This window comes from Hemicordylus capensis, chromosome 2 (assembly GCF_027244095.1).
Source record: "Hemicordylus capensis ecotype Gifberg chromosome 2, rHemCap1.1.pri, whole genome shotgun sequence".
Lineage (NCBI taxonomy): Eukaryota > Metazoa > Chordata > Lepidosauria > Squamata > Cordylidae > Hemicordylus > Hemicordylus capensis.
Genome location: NC_069658.1, coordinates 402,354,723 through 402,375,214, shown reverse-complemented (window position 1 = coordinate 402,375,214; position 20,492 = coordinate 402,354,723). Strand labels below are relative to the sequence as shown.

At 39.6% G+C, this 20,492-nt stretch overlaps 1 protein-coding gene across 4 annotated transcripts in view; it reads right to left on the bottom strand.

The window, feature by feature from the left end:
• Positions 1-20,492, bottom strand: part of RPTOR (regulatory associated protein of MTOR complex 1) — a 510,229-nt gene that overhangs the window by 314,276 nt on the left and 175,461 nt on the right. For all 4 annotated transcript variants that reach the window (XM_053294863.1, XM_053294866.1, XM_053294865.1 and 1 more), the window contains exons 4-5: positions 18,097-18,255; positions 9,684-9,830 (exon numbers count right to left, since the gene is read on the bottom strand). In XM_053294863.1, coding sequence (XP_053150838.1) covers positions 9,684-9,830; positions 18,097-18,255 — 306 coding nt within the window. The remainder of the gene's footprint in view (positions 1-9,683; positions 9,831-18,096; positions 18,256-20,492) is intronic.

Sequence of the window (20,492 nt, the reverse complement as noted above, 5' to 3'; positions counted from 1 at the left end):
ATACTGAGTCTACGTTTTCTTGAGCTGGGGTCTGGGGATAATGTTTTATTTTTGTTTAAAATGTTTTTAAATTGTTAGTTGTTGTTTTAATGTTTTAATTTGTTTTAGCTTTTTATTGTTTTATAAGTTGTTTTAATTGTAAACCGCCCTGAGCCATTTTGGAAGGGCGGTATATAAATCAAATAAATAAATAAATAAATAAATAATAAAATATTCTAGAAGATATCTCCTACTTGCAAGAACCTCTATTACGAGAAGATGAAGTTAGATCAGCACTCCAGTCATTACCAAGTTGGAAGACTACAGGAACTGATGGAATAGTTACAGAAATATGTCAGGCAACAGAAGAAGAATAGTCAAGGTTCTAACCAAACTATGCCAGCAAATCTGAAGAATGACACAGTGGCCAACAGATTGGAAGAGGTCAGTATAAATACCCATTCCAAAGAAAGGAGACTTAATAGATTGTGCAAACCATCGCACAATATCTTTAATTTCACGTGCTAGCAAAATAATGCTCAGGATCATCCAATGCAGATTAGATCACCACGTGGAAAGGGAAATTCCGGATGTTCAAACTGGTTTTAGAAAAGGCATAGGAACAAGAGACATTATTGCAAGATGCATGCTGGATAATTGAGAAAGGCAAAAATACCAAAAAGAAGTCAATATGCTTCATCGACTACAGAAAAGCCTTCAATTGCGTCAACCATGTCAAGCTGTGGAATATCCTTAGGAAAATGGGCAACCCAGAACATCTCATGGTTCTCATGGGAAACCTATACACAGGACAGGAAGCCACAGTCTAGACGGAACATGGTTCCAGATAGGCAAACAGACTGGCTCCAGATAGGCAAAGAAGTAAGACAAGGCTGTATACTTCCTCCTTACTGCAGGGGTGGGGAACCTTGGCCCTCCAGCCAATAATTGTGGCTGGGGATGATGGGAGTTGTAGTTCAAAAACAGCTGGAGGGCCAAGGTTCCCCACCCCTGCCTTACTGATTCAACTTATATGCTGAACATATACTGAGAGAAGCTAGATTGGAAGAAGATGAGCATGGTTTTAAACTGGGAAGAATAAACATCAATAACCTGTGCTACGCTGATGACAGCACTCTGATAGCTGAGAATGCGGTTGATCTCCAAATTCTAGTAATGTAAGTCAAGTAGCACAGTGAAAAAATGGGACTACGACTAAATGTAAAAACAACTGAACTAATGACAACGGGTACAGCAACCAGCCTCAGAATTGATAATGAAGACACTGAAGTGGTGGACAGCTTCTGTCTTTTAGGATTCACCATCAACAGTAAAGGATCCAGCAGTTAAGAAATATGCCGCAAACTAGCACTTGGAAGGGTTGCAATGAAGGCCTTGGAAAGGATATTTAGATGCTGTGATGTGTCTATACCTACAAAGATTAGAATCATTTGGACAAGGTTTTTTCCATGACACTCTACGGATGTGAAAGCTGGGCCTTGAAGAAGCAAGAGAGAGAAAGAATTGACACTTTTGAACTTTGGTGCAGGAGAAGACTTTTGAGGATACCATGGACAGCCAGGAAAACAAACAAATGGATCATAGAACAAATCAATTCAGAATTTTCATTCTAGGCACAAATGACCAGGCTCAGACTATCATAATTTGGACACATTATGCAAAAACCCAGCTCCCTTGAGAAGTCCATAATGCTGGGGAAAGTTGAAGGAAAGAGAAGAAGAAGACGGCCAGCAGCAAGGTGGATGAACCCGATTACGACAGCAATAAATGCACCACTGAGAGACCTAAAAGGCCAAGTTGAAGACAGATCATCCTGGAGAGAATCTATCTATGTGGTCGCTAAGAGTCGATACCGACTTGACGGTAATCAAACAATCAATCAATTCAGGTCTGGACCATGAAAAATTCAGGGCTGCTCAGCTACTCATGCTGATCACTGTCCAGGAATTATTCCTCCAAATGCCTCATATGTTAATACTGCAGCCCTATAAGGGGAATTTAATCTGGGCTAACTGTGCAATGCTTATAAAGCTAAAAAGCTTTAAAAAGCATCTTAAAAGATGCTTCATCCCCAAGACAACAGAGGAAAGAGTGGTTGAGAGGAGGTCTCACACTTACATGATCCCTTATTTATTTAAAATATTTATGTACCTACTTTCAGCAACAAAAAAGTTCTCAAAGCAGTTTACATTGCAAAAGGAATGAGAAAATGGTTCTCTGTCCCCCAATAGCTCCCCATTTAAACAAAGAAAAAAGAAAGAAACACTGGCTCAGGACAATATACTGAGATGAATACGGACAGTCACTCACTACCCTCCTGCTAACGTAAGAGAGACACCACTTTAAAAGGTGCCACTTTGCCCAGTTAGCACAGTTTTGAGCAACAAAGCAACCGCTTCCCAAAAGGGACTGGCAGAAGTCAAGAGGACTGGACCTGGAGACTTGAAGTTACACCTCCAATAATTCTGAATGTTAGTGAGGCCTGGTGATTTCCCAGAACTGAGAGCATCCCCATCTTCTTTGCCTGTGAGCTAACAAAGCTGAAGGAGGAGGAGGGCTCCTTCTTCCCAGAGGCTGACAGATTAGGAAAATTCCCCACTCCACTGATATACACGGCAACACTCCCCTGGCTGTAACTTCAAAAGATTAATCAGTGCTGAAGCTGGAAGATGGAAAACAAAATCAAAACCACAAATTTGATTCATCAGTTCTGATCACAAGCAGTTAGTCATGTACCCTACTCAAGTCTAAAGGAACAAGCACTCCCACAGTAGCATTTAATTCTTACACACAGGAGGAATAAAAACAAGGGACTGTGCTGCTGTTGCAAAAAGAATATCAAGAGATGCAAAAGAGAGTCTAGAATGAGGCTGCTGCGAAGGGGAGCTAAGCACACCTAACACTGATGTGTATGTATTGATTTCTATATAGCCTGAGCAAGGTCCTGTAACATGCATAAATTCCTTCTATCCCTCTTTTCAGCGTCTCCTGACATGTAATAAGGCGTTTCAGATATACACAATTATGTGGGATGACAGAGGAAGATTAAGCAGCCTTTTGTTTAACACAGTGCACTTCAGCAGCTCATTTAGCTTTCCAGAATTATGGTGTGTTTACAGATACTCTCTGAACTCAATGAAACTAGTTAATTAGATAACTGAGTGCTATAATGGAGTGCCTTTAGTCCTCAGTGAGATCCACCAAAGGACTGGAACACATGCACAACTTGTTTTCTGTTCAGCCCACCACCTGCCTTGGAATCAGAGTCTTGCTCCCAGCCCACACATGTACTAGCATGAGGTCAAGTCTTCAAGGCCAACTGTCGTGGTTCCTGCAAATCCCAGTGTTCACATGCAAGCATCCCATGAGGCATAACATTGTCCCCAAAAGGGGCGGGGGGAGGTTAAGAACAAGCAGCAGCAGACCATACATCTAAAACTAAATACCTTTGAGGAAGGGGTAGAGACCAAAAAACATTTTCCGTTCTATGAATTAGGTCAAAAAATAAGTGAACGTGTCTCAGTCTATGTATGACACTATCAAAAGATATAGCCATTACTGCTGTCAAACCCTTCAGTTGGCTTTCATTCTCCTCCTCACTTTTGTTTCTCTTCTCTGCTTCTTGTTATTGTATTGGGGGCCAGGACAGGGGACCAGACAGTGCCTTTTCAGGCATCCTTCTCTCTCTCTCTCTTGATGGCACCGGGTGAACTGCTTTGATGTCACTCCCCCTATGATGACAGGAGCACTTCTAACTGCCAACGGCTGGCCTGTCTGGGCCCAGGCTTATAAGAGTTTGGGCAAAAAAGTCTCTGAAGATCCTAGAATCTAAATTCCAACATTCCTTAGCATCTAATATGAAATGCAACACCTTCATAACAGACACAGTAGAAAACGTAGGGTTTTAAAATAAATCTTGCAGGTGCAGATTCATTGAGTCATCTCTGATATTGCTTCTGAAAGTAGAATATACTGCTTGTAAGTAGAGATGCCAGAAAATTCTGCCAGAATGAGATTATGGGCTTGATGTGTGTGGTGTAGCAGTTAGAGTGCTGGACGAGTTCAAATCCCCATTCAGCCATGATACTTGCTGGGTGACTCTGGGCCAGTCACTTCTCTCTCAGCCTAACCTACTTCACAGGGTTGTTGTGAGGAGAAACTTAAGTATGTAGTACACCGCTCTGGGCTCCTTGGAGGAAGAGAGGGATATAAAATGAAATACATACATACATACATACATACATAACCCTAGATCCAGGATGCCTCCCAACTGTGGACAGAGAAGACTATTCAAAGATGAGACAAGGTGAGAAGAGTCCACACCACCAGGATCCCCTGAACTAGGAGAATCAGCAGAACCCAAGGACACAGTCCTGCCTGAGGACCTGCCACAATTAGCAGGAAGTCCCCCAGCACCACTGCAGTTTGCACTTAGAAAATCAGGCAACACCTCTTTAAGCAACAGGGAAAGGAGGGTCTGGGTCCCTCCTAGATCCATGCCTTGACAGAGATCCCAGCTTGGCATAGAACAAAATAGCAATCCAATTTCTGGGATAAGTAGAGAACCCACTATTTTCTAGTGGATTCCAGGTATAGCCAGGAAATTGCATGAGACCAGGCCTAGCACAGGCTGAAGATATGTCCAGGCTGTGCTTGGCTTTACCTTACAGACTTTGAGGCATCTGGAGGTACAATTACATTATTAGAACATGGATGATGAGGTTCAGAAACATATTTAGACTACGCTAGGCTTCATCACACATGCTGCAAGACGTCTGATATATTAAAATGTTAATAACAATCATTCTTACCATAACTGGGAATGGTTAATGTATAGAGAGTCTAAAATCTAGAGGAAAAATAGATAGCACTTTCTAGGAATGTCCCTCCTCCACTAGAAGCTCCTCCTCTGCCTGAAGTCAGAATATCTCCAATCCAATATGTGATCTTCCTAGAAGTAGGCTACCGTAATGCAACCATGCTACTCAAGCTGCGCAATGGACCGACAAAGTCTTAAATTGGATGGCTTGCTTCACTTGGCCAAAAGTAGGGACAAGAGGAAAAAGGGGAAAATCCAAGTGTAGAGACTGTTTTGAAAAGCTCCTTTGCTGCTCAGTCAGAACCCTGTTACCCTGTTAGGCCTATCTAACATTTGGAGGCAAATCAGGAGTTCCTCTTTTTGGTGCTATGAGAAGCTTCCAGACCCCATCTTCTACCCCAAAGGAGGTGCTTCCTGGCTGTTGCAACTGCTCTATTTACAGCAGGGAGAGAACATACATATCTGAACTTTTGGGCTTCTTGTAACACTGTCTCGCTGTCCTATTAACAATCTTCTTTGAAACATGATTCTACTAGGAGTACACCACCGTATGGCACATTGCACCTTTCATTTATGGACATAGTACTGGAGAATCTTACACAGAGCTTTGAAATGTCCATCGGGATTCTGCTAAGTTAGAAAGGCACTTTATAAAATAAAGCTCTTCCATTCTGGGTGATTAGGAGAGGAAATTATAACAGAGTAACAAGAAAGATGTTCTCACCTTCTGTTTTAAAAAACTGAATACAAATATGGCTGAATTGGCATTTAACATTTTCAGAACACTGAACTGGCATTTCTGCCCTTCATCTTCAGTCCCTCAGGAACAATATTCATGCTGAAGAAAAAAAAATCTTCCTAATTGCAGTCCTTCCATTGAGATTTAAAAGACTTGAGCAAACATTCCCAACCTGAGCCCGCAAAGGAAAATACTCTTTCCATAATGCTGATTGTACATTTAAGAGGGTGCTCATTCTACGAATCTGCATTCACAATGAGAGAGAACTGTGATAATATTTTCTTATTGCTCTTGTTCTTTAATTTGCTCGGTGAACTTTGTGTTAAAACAGTACATAATTATTCATAACAGTGGCCTCTTACAAATCACAGCTTTCATTCTGAAGAACGATTCAAGCTTCTAGACCTTATGATTAACAAAGAAAGATCTACATATTATAGCGAAAAATGGGGAAATACTACACTGTACTAATTAAGACATTTAAAATAGATAGCATCCTAAACTGCAGAAGCCTCCCCAACAGCTAAGCTCGCTGGTTAACGATGAATCATAATCCATTCACATTGCTACTGTTTCATATATTTTTAAACACTATGTGCACAACCATTTCTGATCTGCTAGTTCAACGCACCATCTGGCCATTCCTTAATCCCTACTACTATCAGAGGCCAAATTTTTTTAAAGTATGTCAAATTATGCCATGAGTCGATAATCCAGTAGGTCAACCTTTAAAAAAAGAAAAGCACATAAAATAATGGAAAATAAATTTCAAACAGTATCTAATAAATGCAGCTCATGCTTTTCAGTCTCCTCATTATACTGACTTCCTTCTTCTAGATTGGAAATATTATATTTACCAAAATAAACATTTAGCGATATTAACTATGAACAGATTTTGTGTTTTTAATATCCGCTATTTATACAAGCAACCATCTGAACAATAGCCAATATTATTAAGCCTAACAGAAAAAATACCAACACGTCTTAACTTTTAATTAAAATATAGTACCAAGATCAAAATCTAAGTTAATTATGAAATTATGAAACATATGAAGTACTTTTATATTATTATGCATGTCATCTGAAAACAACCTGCATTTTAAATCCTGAATACATTGTTTTAAAACTACAGGCATTATATATTTAACGAGGTGCATAGCATTTCATATGAAGAGTATACTCTGAAATTGAAAACCATATTTCTTAGCCAGCTAATCCAGAGCCACACTTGCCATGCTCAAGCAGAAGGTTATTGCAATCTAAAAGGATACCAATCGGGAAATGTTGGATTAGTTGCCTGAGGGCAAAGGGTTTGCATAAACAAATCTAACAGAAACTTCTAACCAGCACTGGATTAATGTTAAAGAGTTTTTCATCAAGCAATGCATATAGACATTGTTCATCTCTGCTCTCCAGCCAATACCCACTACTCCCTTCCAGCTTTGCAACACTTCAGCATCAATTCCAGTTACAGACAGCTTTCTCTTCCCAAATGAAATACCTCAAACCAAACACGTCAAACAGGCGCTAAACCTACAGCAATGTCTAGCGAGAGGTTATGAAGGGGTATGATCCCGTGTGGTTCTAAGATTTTTTTGACATTCAATTGTCCAAAATTTAGGGAAGGAAAACTCTGAATCCCATGCAAAATTATCATTGAGTCATGGAGGGCAGCAGGAATACATGGGGTGCCACCTTCTGTTAAACTACACCTCCAGATTCCATGGGGAGAATCAGGACCAGCTCCAGCTTTCAGGGGCCCTTGATAAACTATCCTTCATGGGCCCCCTGCTACCTGGGTGGGTCCTGGGAAATTCCCTCTACCACCACAAGAAGGCTATGAGTGGCTTCAAGGATCAACAGTGGGCCCTTCCGAGGGCCCTGGGCCCTCAGCAGCTGCCCAGCTATGCCGAAACCTGGCCTGAAGGATACCAGCTATCCCTGTTCCCATGATAAATTGCTTCAGGGTCCCATTGAAACAAAAGGGTAAGAGCACAAAGAAGGAGTAGAAAAGAAAGATAAAGAAAATAAAGCAGCTATTTTTAAACAATCAGATGACCAGAGGGAAATACCTTAGTTTTTTCAAAGCTCATCTATATATTTATTTCTCCTAGGCATACCAGTCGCTAATCCCATGTGTGGCAGCTCTCGCGAGAGCAGCTGCCTGGGGGATAGCGACGGGGATGGGAAGACAATGGCGGTGGCAACCAGTCAGCCAGAGGAGGCCCGGCCGCTGGGAGGAGGTGGTGGAGATTATTTTTAAAAATGCCCACCGCACATGCTCAAATGGTACCTGCGAGTCCCTAGAGGCCAGCGAGGGGAGAGGGGGAACCTTTGCAGACCGCCCCCCCCCCATGGCCTTTAGGAAGCCCCTGGAAGGGGCTACAGATGGGGGAAAAAATTTAAGTTAATATAAGTCACTGTACACATATTCAGTTTGGCACTATGTACAGAGAATCAGGGCTTGTGAATACTGAGCTGAAGCTTATGAGCTAGGATTGTATTCATTTGCTCTTACTTTGCTTCTTGTGATAAGTGAGTTAAATGTGATGTCTTCATAATATGGCCATTAATGGTGAGTTTGTCTTTGAATCAGTGTGAAATCCTTAGTATTAAGGCCCACTGAGAGTTCCTTGCTCTCTTTCTCTCATTTGAACTGTCTTTCTGAAATACTAGAATATATTCCAAGCAGTGACACAGTTTACTCTGCATATCCTTTAATTATTTTCAGAGTATCTGGGAAAAGTCAAATTCTCCATTTATTTTTAAAACTGATGTAACAGTGATGTTACAATGCATAGCAGACAATTAGACAGGCACTTTTGTTTAGTTTTCCAAGTACACCTCCACATAGTATTTGGGTATTTCATGAGCCCCAGCATACTGAAATTTGAGGTTTTCTAGCATTTTTTGGTCCGGCTACATCCACTGCTAAACAGTTTTTGAAATATTAAAAGATTAACAAGCTTGACTTGTATTTTTCAGCTGATATTATAGTAAAGTTATCTGAAAGATGGGTGTCAGAAGTTTGGACAGGGGGCGTAATTTCAGTGCTTGCCCTAGGCGCTATTTTCCCTAGATACGTCTCTGATGACCTGAGCAGGTAGACAGAATTATGTGTTATCAGTGTTACAATGTCATTACAACCTTGCAGGTAACCAATCCCACTCCAGAACAAATATCAGTTCCTTACAACAGATCTTTCCAGATCTATTGTAAAGGTCTGTAACACACACAAGGCACGTACAGGTGGGCTTGTAATATTTGTGCTTTAACATACACAAGGCATGGTCAGGTGGGCTTGTAAAAATGTGAATAGGCTGGAAAATATTTAACATTTATCTGCAAGGTTCTGCTATTATGTTTGGCTATTTTCTGACTGTGATAAGCATACTAAATTTCAACACAAGGTTTTTTGTTCAACAAATTATTAGACTTTTGGACAGTCTCTGTAATCACAGTCATGATTCAGATCCATTTGGCTTGCCTACTTGCATTCTGAGTGAAAGTCAAAAAGATGGAAAGGATTTAGCAATATAAAATAAGAAATTGGTTTTTAATGACAAAGCTCTGGCAGCTACATGGCAGGAAGAAAATATCTAGCCAAATTCCAAGTCAAAAGGCACGTGAAACCATCTTAAATTTAATGGCTTCATCTTGTATTATTCACATTTGCAACAATAAATTTAATACTAAAACCACAAAATGTACCCCTTTTATTAACAACTCCAGAACACTTCTACAGGCTGTAAAACTAATGGCAATAGCATTGTGTTTCCTTTTTCATAACTCTTAAAAAACACTTAGTTTAGTGACTGTACATTTGGTTGCAACAACAAGAAACAGCAATAGATCTCAAAGTCTGCAATGTGCAAGATATATCGATGTACTTCGCCTCTGGCTTCATCTCAGCTATAAAAACCATTAGGACACAAACTGAAACGATTAATATTGTTGTTTAATTAACAGTTCTATTAATGATCCATGCTATAATGTTTTCTACACCATTTTTGTCAGTCGCATCTTTCCTATTGCACCTGATTCCAAAGAAAATAATGCCACCGCTCCAAAACACTCCTCTCTTCCTGTTCCCCATCAGCCCAATGCAATTGTTAGATATCTCACCTCCAGTTCCTGTTCCCTCTGAAGGGCAAACTGCTTGAAAGATTTTACAATCAGACCAGCGTTGGAGCAATCATACACAAAAATTGAGGGACTGCCCATCCATGTCTGCAGGTCATATATGGATAGTGGGATGTACTGAGTGTAGTTCTGCAAAAGAAACAAGAACACACATTACACCACACAGTGACAATAACCTTTTGACAGGCCTTTTGCCTCCAATAAACTGTAATACTGAACACACCACAAATATCCCCCAAAACAATGCAAAAAATAAAATGGTGCTGTGTCATCAGGTACCCCACTAGAAAATCATCCAAGGGTCTACCCAGTTTAAAATTTGCTCACATTCACTTTCATCTGTGCTAACCCAGCTCTCACTGATAGATATTATAGGGCATGCCCTTGCAATGCTTGTTCTGAACAGGACTGTCATGACTGTCACCCCTGCTAACTTGGTAAAGAGGCACCTTTTAACGTGGTGATTCTCTTTATTTAGCAGGGGGAGAGTAACTGACCCTGTCCACCCCCAGCACAGTATCTCCAGTGACTGCTGCTGTTGGTGTCTATCTTATGTTTCTTTTAGATTGTGAGCCCTTTGGGGACAGGGATTCATCTTATTTATTTATTATTTCTCTGTGTAAACCGCTCTGAACCATTTTTGGAAGAGCGGTATAGAAATTGAATATATAATAAATAATAATAACGAAAACAGTCCCAACTTGAGAAATAAGCTGGATTTAAGCTACTAGGTTAAGACTGCACCAAACACCCAAGAGCACGCATAGCAGTGTATGCTAATTATACTGCAGATGGTTTATATTGCTAGAGACTTATACTGGACAATTACCTTTGTTACTATTTCCCACAAAAAGTTAAAACCAAATATGCTTTGTATATACCACTTTGCAGCAGACAATGAATTCACACCAGACATTCCTCACATGAGGGATGGATTGCTGCCTGAAGGACTAGAAGCAGGAAATCTTGTAGTAGATGGTCCATCACAAGAGCAATCAAAGCTCAGCTCTTTGCAGTGAGGTTAATAGCAAAGGAACATCAATGACATCCACACACAGAGGATGATGGGGCCTTTCTCTGTCATTTAAACTCCACTGTCTTCAAGTAAAGCACTTAGCACACTGCAGTCTATCTTTGGATCTACAGATTTATTTCAGTATGCCTCTCGCCCCCTCCTGCCTGATGAAACAAATGCATAGGCAGTTGGGTCCCAACACAGGAAGGTAGAAAGGGGGAAACGAAGTTCTATGAAACATCAGCAGTATTAGTTTTAAAAATTATTATAGTATATGTCGCTTTTCTACAAAAAGGTTCTCAATGCAGTTTATTTTATTTTATTTTTTAACATATTTTTGTACCGCCCAAAACTTATGTCTCTGGGCAGTTTACAACAAACATGGAAAAGTTAAAGCATTAGTTAAAACGGATAAATGACAACAAAGAAATTAAAACATTGGTTAAAATAAATGACAGCAAAAAGTTAAAACATTACAACAATTTAAAACCTTAAAACAATATTTGACCCCTGCTGACTTGGCAAAGAGGCGCCTTTTAACATGGTGATTCTCTTTGTTTAGCAGGGAAGAGTAACTGGCCCTATCTACCCCTAGCACAGTACCCCTCCAGTGGCTGTTGCTGGTGTCTATCTTGTGTTTCTTTTTAGATTGTGAGCCCTTTGGGGACAGGGAGCCATCTTATTTGTTTGTTATTTCTCTGTGTAAACCACCCTGAGCCATTTTTGGAAGGGCAGTATAGAAAATCAAATAAATAAATAAATAAATAAATAAATAAATAAATAAATAAATAACATTTTGCCTAGAACTATATAATATTTCTACATAGTTATTTTACATAGTTAACATAGAAAAGGAATTATAAGGAGAGTTAGCTCTGACCATGGTTAGTATCTACTGATGTAACCATGAGACATGGTTAAAATTGCTAGAAAGGAAGGTATCCATGCAGAACAGGGGAAGAACCAGTCATAGTAAACATTAAATCTGCTCTAGGAAATCTCCAAGGGAGAAATATTACCATGACAACCTTGTTTTCTTCAATTTCAACAAAACTGGCATATTCCTAAACTTCTCCTGTCAATTTCAAAAAATATGGGTTTTTCAGAAAATTTTGAAATAGAAAATTCCCCAGAAAAATTCACCCCTCATTTGCATAAAATTTGCATTAATCCCCCCCCAATACTATGCCATTTTTTTCTGATATCCTAAATAAAATGCGAGCTGATGTGGCTATTTATTTATTTATTTATTTATTTTCTATAGTACCACATCCAAAGGCTCTGGATGCTGTACAACAAGTAAAGTGTACAACAAGTGTACAACAAGCCCCTGGTGGCGCAGTGGTAAAACTGCCGCCCTGTAACCAGAAGGTTGCAAGATCGATCCTGACCAGGGGCTCAAGGTTGACTCAGCCTTCCATCCTTCCGAGGTCGGTAAAATGAGTACCCAGAATGTTGGGGGCAATATGCTAAATCATTGTAAACCGCTTAGAGAGCTTCAGCTATAGAGCGGTATATAAATGTAAGTGCTAGTGCTATTGCTAAAAAACAAAGGCAAACACCATTTAAAACAAGCTACTTAAAACAATGTAAAAACAAATTTAAAACAATTCAGAATAATTTGAAACCAATTAAAATACTTTAAAATAATTTAAAAACCTTGGAAGGACAGGCCAACAACGAGTCCGAACTATGGATATCTGTTGGGAGTGCATTCCACAGACTGGAAGACGCTTCAGAGAAGGCCCGGTTCCGAGTTGCCACAAGATATGCTGGTGGCAACTGGAGAGGGACCTCTATGGAAGACCTCAGAGTATGATGGGGATCATACAAAAGAGGGCACTCCCTAAGGTAACCTGGACCTAAGCTGCCCAGGCTTATTTGACCTATTTATATAGTTAACAATAATTTAAAAACCTCCACCATATTAATTTGCCTTTACTGTATCTCATAGGTTTTTCAAATAGTGAAGTAGAACTTTTAGAAATGAAAATTTTTCCATGGAAATTTTTTTACTTCACATCTCTGGTCAATTTTCTTGACAATCAAGCTGTGGACTTGATAAGGAAAAGTGTGTAGATCCTACATATGCAAGGTTAAAGGTAAAGTGTGCCATCAAGTCAGTGTCGGCTCCTGTGGTTGTCTTTGGTAAAATACAGGAAGGGTTTACCATAGCCATCTCCCGCACAGTGTGAGATGATGCCTTTCAGCATCTTCCTATATCACTGCTGCCCAATATAGGTGTTTCCCATAGTCTGGGAAACATACCAGCGGGGATTCAAACCGGCAACCTCTGGCTTGCTAGTCAAGTCATTTTCCGCTGTGCCATTAGGTGGCTTATATGCAAGGTTACAATTGCGAAAATACGATTCTCTAAGTTTCTCTTAAAGAGTAGAAACAAAGACCTTTGTTCAAGGCAAAGCATCTGGTCATGTAAATCAACTTCCTTTAGCCATACACTTTCCAGGATGGCAACCTTTTTCACCTACATCTCTAGTCAATTTTCTTGCCAGTAAATCTGTGGACTTGATAAAAAGTGTGTAGATCCTACACACTTAATGGCTTGGGCCACCTTCTTCGTTATGAACCCCTGAAGATTAAGATCTTCAGGGGAGGTTCGTCTGAGAGTGCTGTCAGTTTGTCTTGTGACAACTCAAATGATACCCTTCTCTGTAGTTGCCCAGGGGCTTTGGAATTCACTTCCTGCTAAGATTAGAGCTGCTCCATCCCAGCTGGCTTTTTAGAAAACAACTGAAGACACATCTCTTCAATGAAGCTTGTTAGTTAGTTGGGGTTTTTATTGGTATTTTAATTTGATCTTTTATGTTTTAACTGTTAAATTCTTGGTTTGTTTTATGCTATAAACCGCCTAGAGACTTTGGTAGTGGGCGGTATACAAATTTGATAAATAAATAAATAAATAAATAAATAATAAACTTATCACAAGGCTCACACAACTATCATCTGGAAATTATTGTTGTTGTACTAAGATCACAATCTGACATAAAAAAAACTAGCCACAAATAAGTATTGGAACTATTTACCAGATGTCTCCTGTGCACAAACTATTCAAATGAATAGGAATTACTCAACAGCACTCCATTTGTACATGTCCCATTCATTTCAATCAGACTTGTGAAGGAGAGATGCCTAGTAGATTGTGTCCTTAGAAATTAACAGAAAGGTTTGCCTTGATGATTAAACATGAGGATAGATTTGCCTTGATGATTAAACATGAGGATAGATTATGTTCCCAGGCAAGTAAAGGAAACACCACTGAAACACCCTCTGATGTAATCACATCTCTTCTAAAGTTGCTTAAACTACCAGAAAAACATTTTTTTAAAGAAAGTCCGAATCAGTTTCATCCAGTTCTAGCAGCTTAAAAGGAAGGAAATAGGTTTCAGTTTTATAGCCTATTTTTACAAATTCTGTGCAGTTATGCTGCCAGAATAACTACTTTTTTCATTATTGTAAAATCTATGATAGACAAAAATAAGAAAAAAGAGCAACCAGGAAAGCCCTTTCACATTTTTCTGTTTTTTCAGTATGAGATATTTTCTTTTTAAGGACAAACCACTGACATTCATATTAACTTCTGTAACAACTTTTTAAGGGTTCTTGGCATTTCTTTCCTGTCTGAAAAATTTGTGATTTAATGGCATCACAGTAAATGGAAGAACAGATTTCAGGGAATAACTTAGAGAAAGCTCATCCATTATCTCCATGTAGCCTATCAACATAACATTGGCTGTCTTGCTTCCTTTGTCAAGCTGCAAAGCAATTAAAACACCCCAAGTCTTCAAAGGAATAGCATATCATTTTATTATGCTGCAACAGAACATTAGGCTGTTGCTGCAGCAGTAAAGCGGGGGGGGGGGGGGAATCTAACAGTACATATTTCCTGGCTACCTTTGAGGTGTTCCTGTATATCTTTGCTTCCCACTACAAGTTAAGATGCTGCAAGTATTAATCAAAATGAATTAACAGTCCTCCAATAGAACTGGTACCTTTTGCCCTTCAGCCCTGAAATGTCCCATCCCAAGGTAATACAGTCTGGAAACAGGAGGAACACTTTGCAATTTTCCCCCCTCATACTAAATATGCAGAGAAAACCCAGGTTTCAGTCCAAATAAATGAACAGAGATGCATTGCAGATTATTTATTTATTAAGATCCTCTTTATCTGTCAGGCTAGATTAAACATCAGAAAACTAGGCTTGGTTCACAAGGCAACCCTGAAAGATTAGGCTAGCCACAAAAGCACTTATACCACAACAACTACAACATGACTGGAGAAATGAAAAATTAAACTTGAGGAAATGCATAGAGGAAGGTGGAGAAAAGGTAAGGGGTAAGCACGCACACACACACACACACACACACACACACACACACATACACACACCTCTCTCTTTAAAAATAACAAATCAAATTTAAGAATTTGCTTTTAAAGTGTCTTATTCAAATTGTACCATGTTTTCCTTTTCATTTGGATCCCTGTGGAATCTCAACTCTGCTTAGTTAAACCAAACAACTAAGATCTGGCATTTTGGCTAAAACAAATCAGTCTGAAATAATACTTCCTGAAGGGTTTATCCTTTTTAATCTATGTATCAAAATATATTATGCTTAATCTCTTCATAAATATAAAAATAGGAAATGGGTGTTTAGACTCACACAGTCCCAGTGAAAACACAGGTCTTCCACTGAAGGACAAAGAGGTAATTTGCAGTCTCTCTTCAGGAGCAGCAATTCCACAGCTACAAAGGAGGTCACAGCTACACTACTACCACCAAGGGCATCCCAGGGACACTCAACAGTATGTCAATCCAATTGCTAGTGACTGTACAATCAACAGGATTTCAATCTGCTACATAAGAGGACCACTGGGAGAAATTTATTTTTCCAGAATGGTTCGGTGTCTTAATACATAACAATTGTTTCTATTTTGCACTTAAAATCTCAAAACTTCAGTTACACAGAACAGAAAGCTGAGTAATTTAAACACATTGTAGCAATGCATAATATAGTCATTTCTGTGAGCGTGGCAGCAGGAAAAGTGCAGATTTAAGAACTTGTGATGCCTAAAGACCCTTAATAGAATAATTCCACCTTGCATTTAAGGTAAATTAGAGTTGTGGCCCTCAGCATGACAGCCAGAGAGTCTTGCCACCCACTAACTATCACCACTATAGCCAGATGCAATGAGATGCCCCTTCATCCTCACTTAAGGCAGTGATAGCATTAGAACTGGCAGCCAGGCAAAGGAGTGGGGAGGGCCTCCCCTCGTTTGTTCACAACAGCAGCTCCTTCTCATAGGCTAGGTCCCTGTCCCCTGCAGCCCTTGCTGACATCATTGTTTGGTTCTTCTTCTCCTTCTCATCCACATATCTGGGATCACACTGGTGCAGTACAAGTTCTACAACCCAGACTCTGAGGATTAGGAAAAGGGACTTCTGTAATCTAGCAGCAAATGCATAGCCAGCATAGCACCTTCCGTATAAGGAAAGGCTATAGCAGCTGCGCTTTTTTCCATTTAGGAAAGAAAGACTAATACAACAACAAATATTTATATACCGCTTTTCAACAAAAGGTTCCAAAGTGGTTTACATAGATAAATAGTAAATAAATAGGATGGCTCCCTGGCCCCAAAGGGCTCACGATCTAAAAAGAAACATAAGATAGACACCAGCAACAGTCACTGGAGGTACTGTGCTCATGGTGGAGAGGGCCAATTACTCTCCCCCTGCTAAATAAAGAGAATCACCACATTAAAAGGTACCTCTAAAACAGGCTATGGAGAAACATGAAATTGACTGTCAGGAAATTTAGGACGGAGAAGAGGAAGTTCTTGTTCACACAACACATTATTTATGGAATTTACTGCCACGAGATAATAATGGCCACTAGCCTAGATGACTTTAAAAGAGGATTAGACATGTTCATGGAGGAGAAGTCTAGCATTGGCTATGAGTCAAAATGCAACCTGCCCACCCCAGTACAACTGTAGTAGTGAGAAATGGTATAAAGACAACATGTGTTTATCAGAATAGATAGGGAGAACAGCATTTTCCAAAACCATTTATCGATAAGGCAATTGATCCCCAAGAAAGCAATCTGAAAGCCTGTCTGTAAAAAAATGTGGAATTGTCAGCATCCCTCAAATAAACACACACACACACACGTGTGTGTGTGTGTGTGTGTGTGTGTGTGTGTGTGTGTGTGTTTCAGATGGGGGAATGGATGCATACTGCTTCCCCTTTTAAGAAGAAGCAAATCACAAAGAAGCTGTCAAATTCTTTCTACACGAACCCAGTCTTCCTTCATAATCTGGACTGCAAATCTTTAAGACCTCTCCTAAAAATAGGAGATATTTTTGCTAGCAAATGCACAATAAATAAATTCTTAATAATGCAGTTGGCACCACATCCAAATTTCATTGAACAGTAATTTATTTCTCTCACTCTTGAAACACATTCAGAATCACATTATTTCTATCTTATTTATTGTCCATTAAACAAGGCCATGGATGTGTGTGTTTAAACACCAGATTTAGCTTAAATAGTCATTACTTTAAAAGTTAGGATGGATGCTAATAGTCCTGAGCCATAACAGCCAAATCACTAACCACTTACATGGGTAAAACATTTCCACAAGGGTAGCCTTGTTACAGCTACATAGTCATCCATATATATAATTTATTTTCTCAATATCCTTACTCTCTATGTGCACAAGCTCAAGCAGAGAGCACCACTCTATATGAATACACCCAGGGGCATAGCAAGGTTGGAGTGGGCCCAGAGACAAGATTTTAAAATGGGCCCCCCCTCACTGAAGCTCAGCTCATGAAGTAAAGAAATCTTATGAATAGTTATACACACACACACACACACACACACACACACACACACACCCCTATGTGCCACAACAGATCATCATCCTAAAAAGGTTTTGTAAATTGTGGACAATGTAAGTCATTTAATGGTACTAGAGAAAGACATGCTGTTCTGGTAGCTCCAGGTCTTAACACTCACATCAGTTTCAGAGGATGAATACAACTGAAGGAAGCCCAAGCGGGTGTGCAGCTGGGGGAGTCAGTCATGTGACTTGCCTCTGGACACCCCCCCAAGGCAGTGGGCCCCCAGACAACTGTCTCACCTTGCCCTATTATAGTTATGCCCCTGAATACACCCCCCCTAGGAAAAAAGACACAAGAAGTTCATAACTTCACCTAGGGGTGCAAAAGAGAGTGATCAGAGTGAAGCTCTGAGACCAAACATTAGCAATGTTGCTTCATATTTTATTGGTTTTTCCTGTTAACATAGACAAATTTGAGGTAAGAGGGAGTGTGATTTAACTCCATTTGCAAACCACAAACCTTATTGAAGACCCAAATTTCTCCATTTACAGTTGGCCTGGGGACACCATGTCCATTGTAGTGGAAGAGGACTCTCTCTTCCTTGGCATTTCGACGCAATGAGGTACATAACTTCTTAACTTCATCCACTGTAGGATCGAGGCTCTGCTTGTACCGGGCCTAATTGAAAAAACAGAAAAGAAGAAGGACTAAATTACCTGATCTGATTTTTTGCCTATGTATAAACATTAATAATTGGAAATATTTCTACAAATAAAGAAGAACATATTCATTTGCCTAATGCAAAGCAATCAATATAAAGTGACAGATGTGCCATTTTTTAAACTAACTTTGTTTGCCCCTTTAACAACCCTCCCCATGAACTTTTTAATCTCTCTTAAATTATTAAACACCCAAATAAACTCAAGCAAATAGCTTTAAAAATGTCCACCCGCTATAAAGTGTCTTTCTCTTCACAATGCATAATCCCTCCTACAATTTATATTGGTGCCAAAGGAACTATCCGCAGTTCTGAAACGATGACAGAGTAAGGTTGGGGATGCTGCAACAATTTAGATCTAGACAGTAAGTCATTAAACTTTCAAGAAGCAGACATTCCCGTCCATTCCTGTTCAAACAAAGGTTTATTGTGACTTAAACCTCTAATGTGTTTTAAACTCACTAACAGATTATGACTTTGATACAAAAAGTCTCGTACAAAGGGTTTGTGCAAGTCCCCTTCCCTTATTATTTTTTTCCTTTGAACCTTGCTGGATCAGACCCAAGGTCCATCCAGTTCATCATTTTCTTTCTAATAATTGCCAGATACTTCCAGCATTCCCACAAGCAGGATATGAAGGCAACAGGTCTCTCTGTTCTTTGTTCCTAGCATCAAATATTCAGAGCTATACTGCCTGAGTACTCTAAACCATTTCCATTCAGCTGCTTTGGTGCAATCATTCCCACTGATGGAAAGAAAACAGATGTGACAATTTTATATACAGTATAAGAGCATTCTGACAATACCATCATGGACATCTTGTTATGTACAGAACATACATGGCTTTCCACAGACTGCAATATAATTTAAACTCTTTCTCTTTTCATATACACGGTGCGATTATCATTAAACTTCACTGCCTTGTGTTTGAAAACTGCTCATTTATAATATAACATTCTTACTGAGAAACTATGTGTGATGGAAAACAGAATACAATGATGAGGACTGAACTGAATAGCCCACAAACTACATTTAAAAGGTGGGTATGCATATTGCATCAACTGAGATATTATCTTGCAGGAGCGTAATATGATAATAGAAGAAACTATGAGAATTACCAAAAAAGCACAACATCAATCCAATGTAACATTTCCCCCTATCTGGAGGAATGAATTCTACAAGCAGAAGGTGTACTTCTTGCCTATCCCTGCTCACATATCTTTTCAGCAAAGTTGCCATCAATTTTGCACTCCTGTGTGATGTTGTTCATGTTTACCCGCCCCGCTCCCCACAAGGGTGCCTCCATGGATGAAAAGCAGTTCACCTACACTGGCTCACTGCAGAGCTCTTGCATTAGCTTCAGCAAGGATTGAGTGAGACTAGCCACCTACTAATATCTATATTAGAAAGTCTGCTCAATGCTTGCAATTTAAGTGGGGCAAGGTGAGGAGAGAAAACAACCAAGCTATACTTTCAAATTTAAAAGGACAAAGTTACTCCTAAACAAAACTGGTTTTCCCATGTTACACCATGGCCTTTCACAATATGCTTTTGCAACACCAAAATGAACTACAGCATTCTATCATACAGTATCAGAAATGGTCCCAGTAACCTTTCAAAACCCATTTCACTTTCAGTTTTTTTGTGTTGTTTATGGAAATAAAGCAGCAAGCTCACACAGTGGTGATTCTCAGCATTTCAAGCTGCTCAGTGAAAACATGGAGTGCAATATTCCTGCCTATTCATCTGTGCTTATGAGCAAGGGACAAGCAGCTGCAAGAAAGATGCTCAAGGTTTGTCACTCAGGGATGTTGTGCACAGAGTAGACTGCATTAATGCAAGCACTGCTTTCTACCTCATCTCGTATCTTACAGGGGCTGTTATGAAGGTGCTGATTTGCAAAATGCATGCCCTAAATCATATTTTGCCTGTTGGCACCTTTACAAGACACTATAACCAAACCTTCGAGTGGTAGGCAATTTTTCAGTTCCCAGCAGGGGGAAAGGGACACAATTTCCTGGTTGGAATTTCCAACACGTCCCCCTAGCATAAATATTAAATTGAGCTGACAATTAACAAAGCTGAATGCATACCTTTAAAAGAAAAGTGCCCTCATCTAACTCTACATGAAGTAAACATTTTACTTCCACATTTATAAACACAGGCTTGCAGGCAGAAGGAACAGGGGAAAGACAGA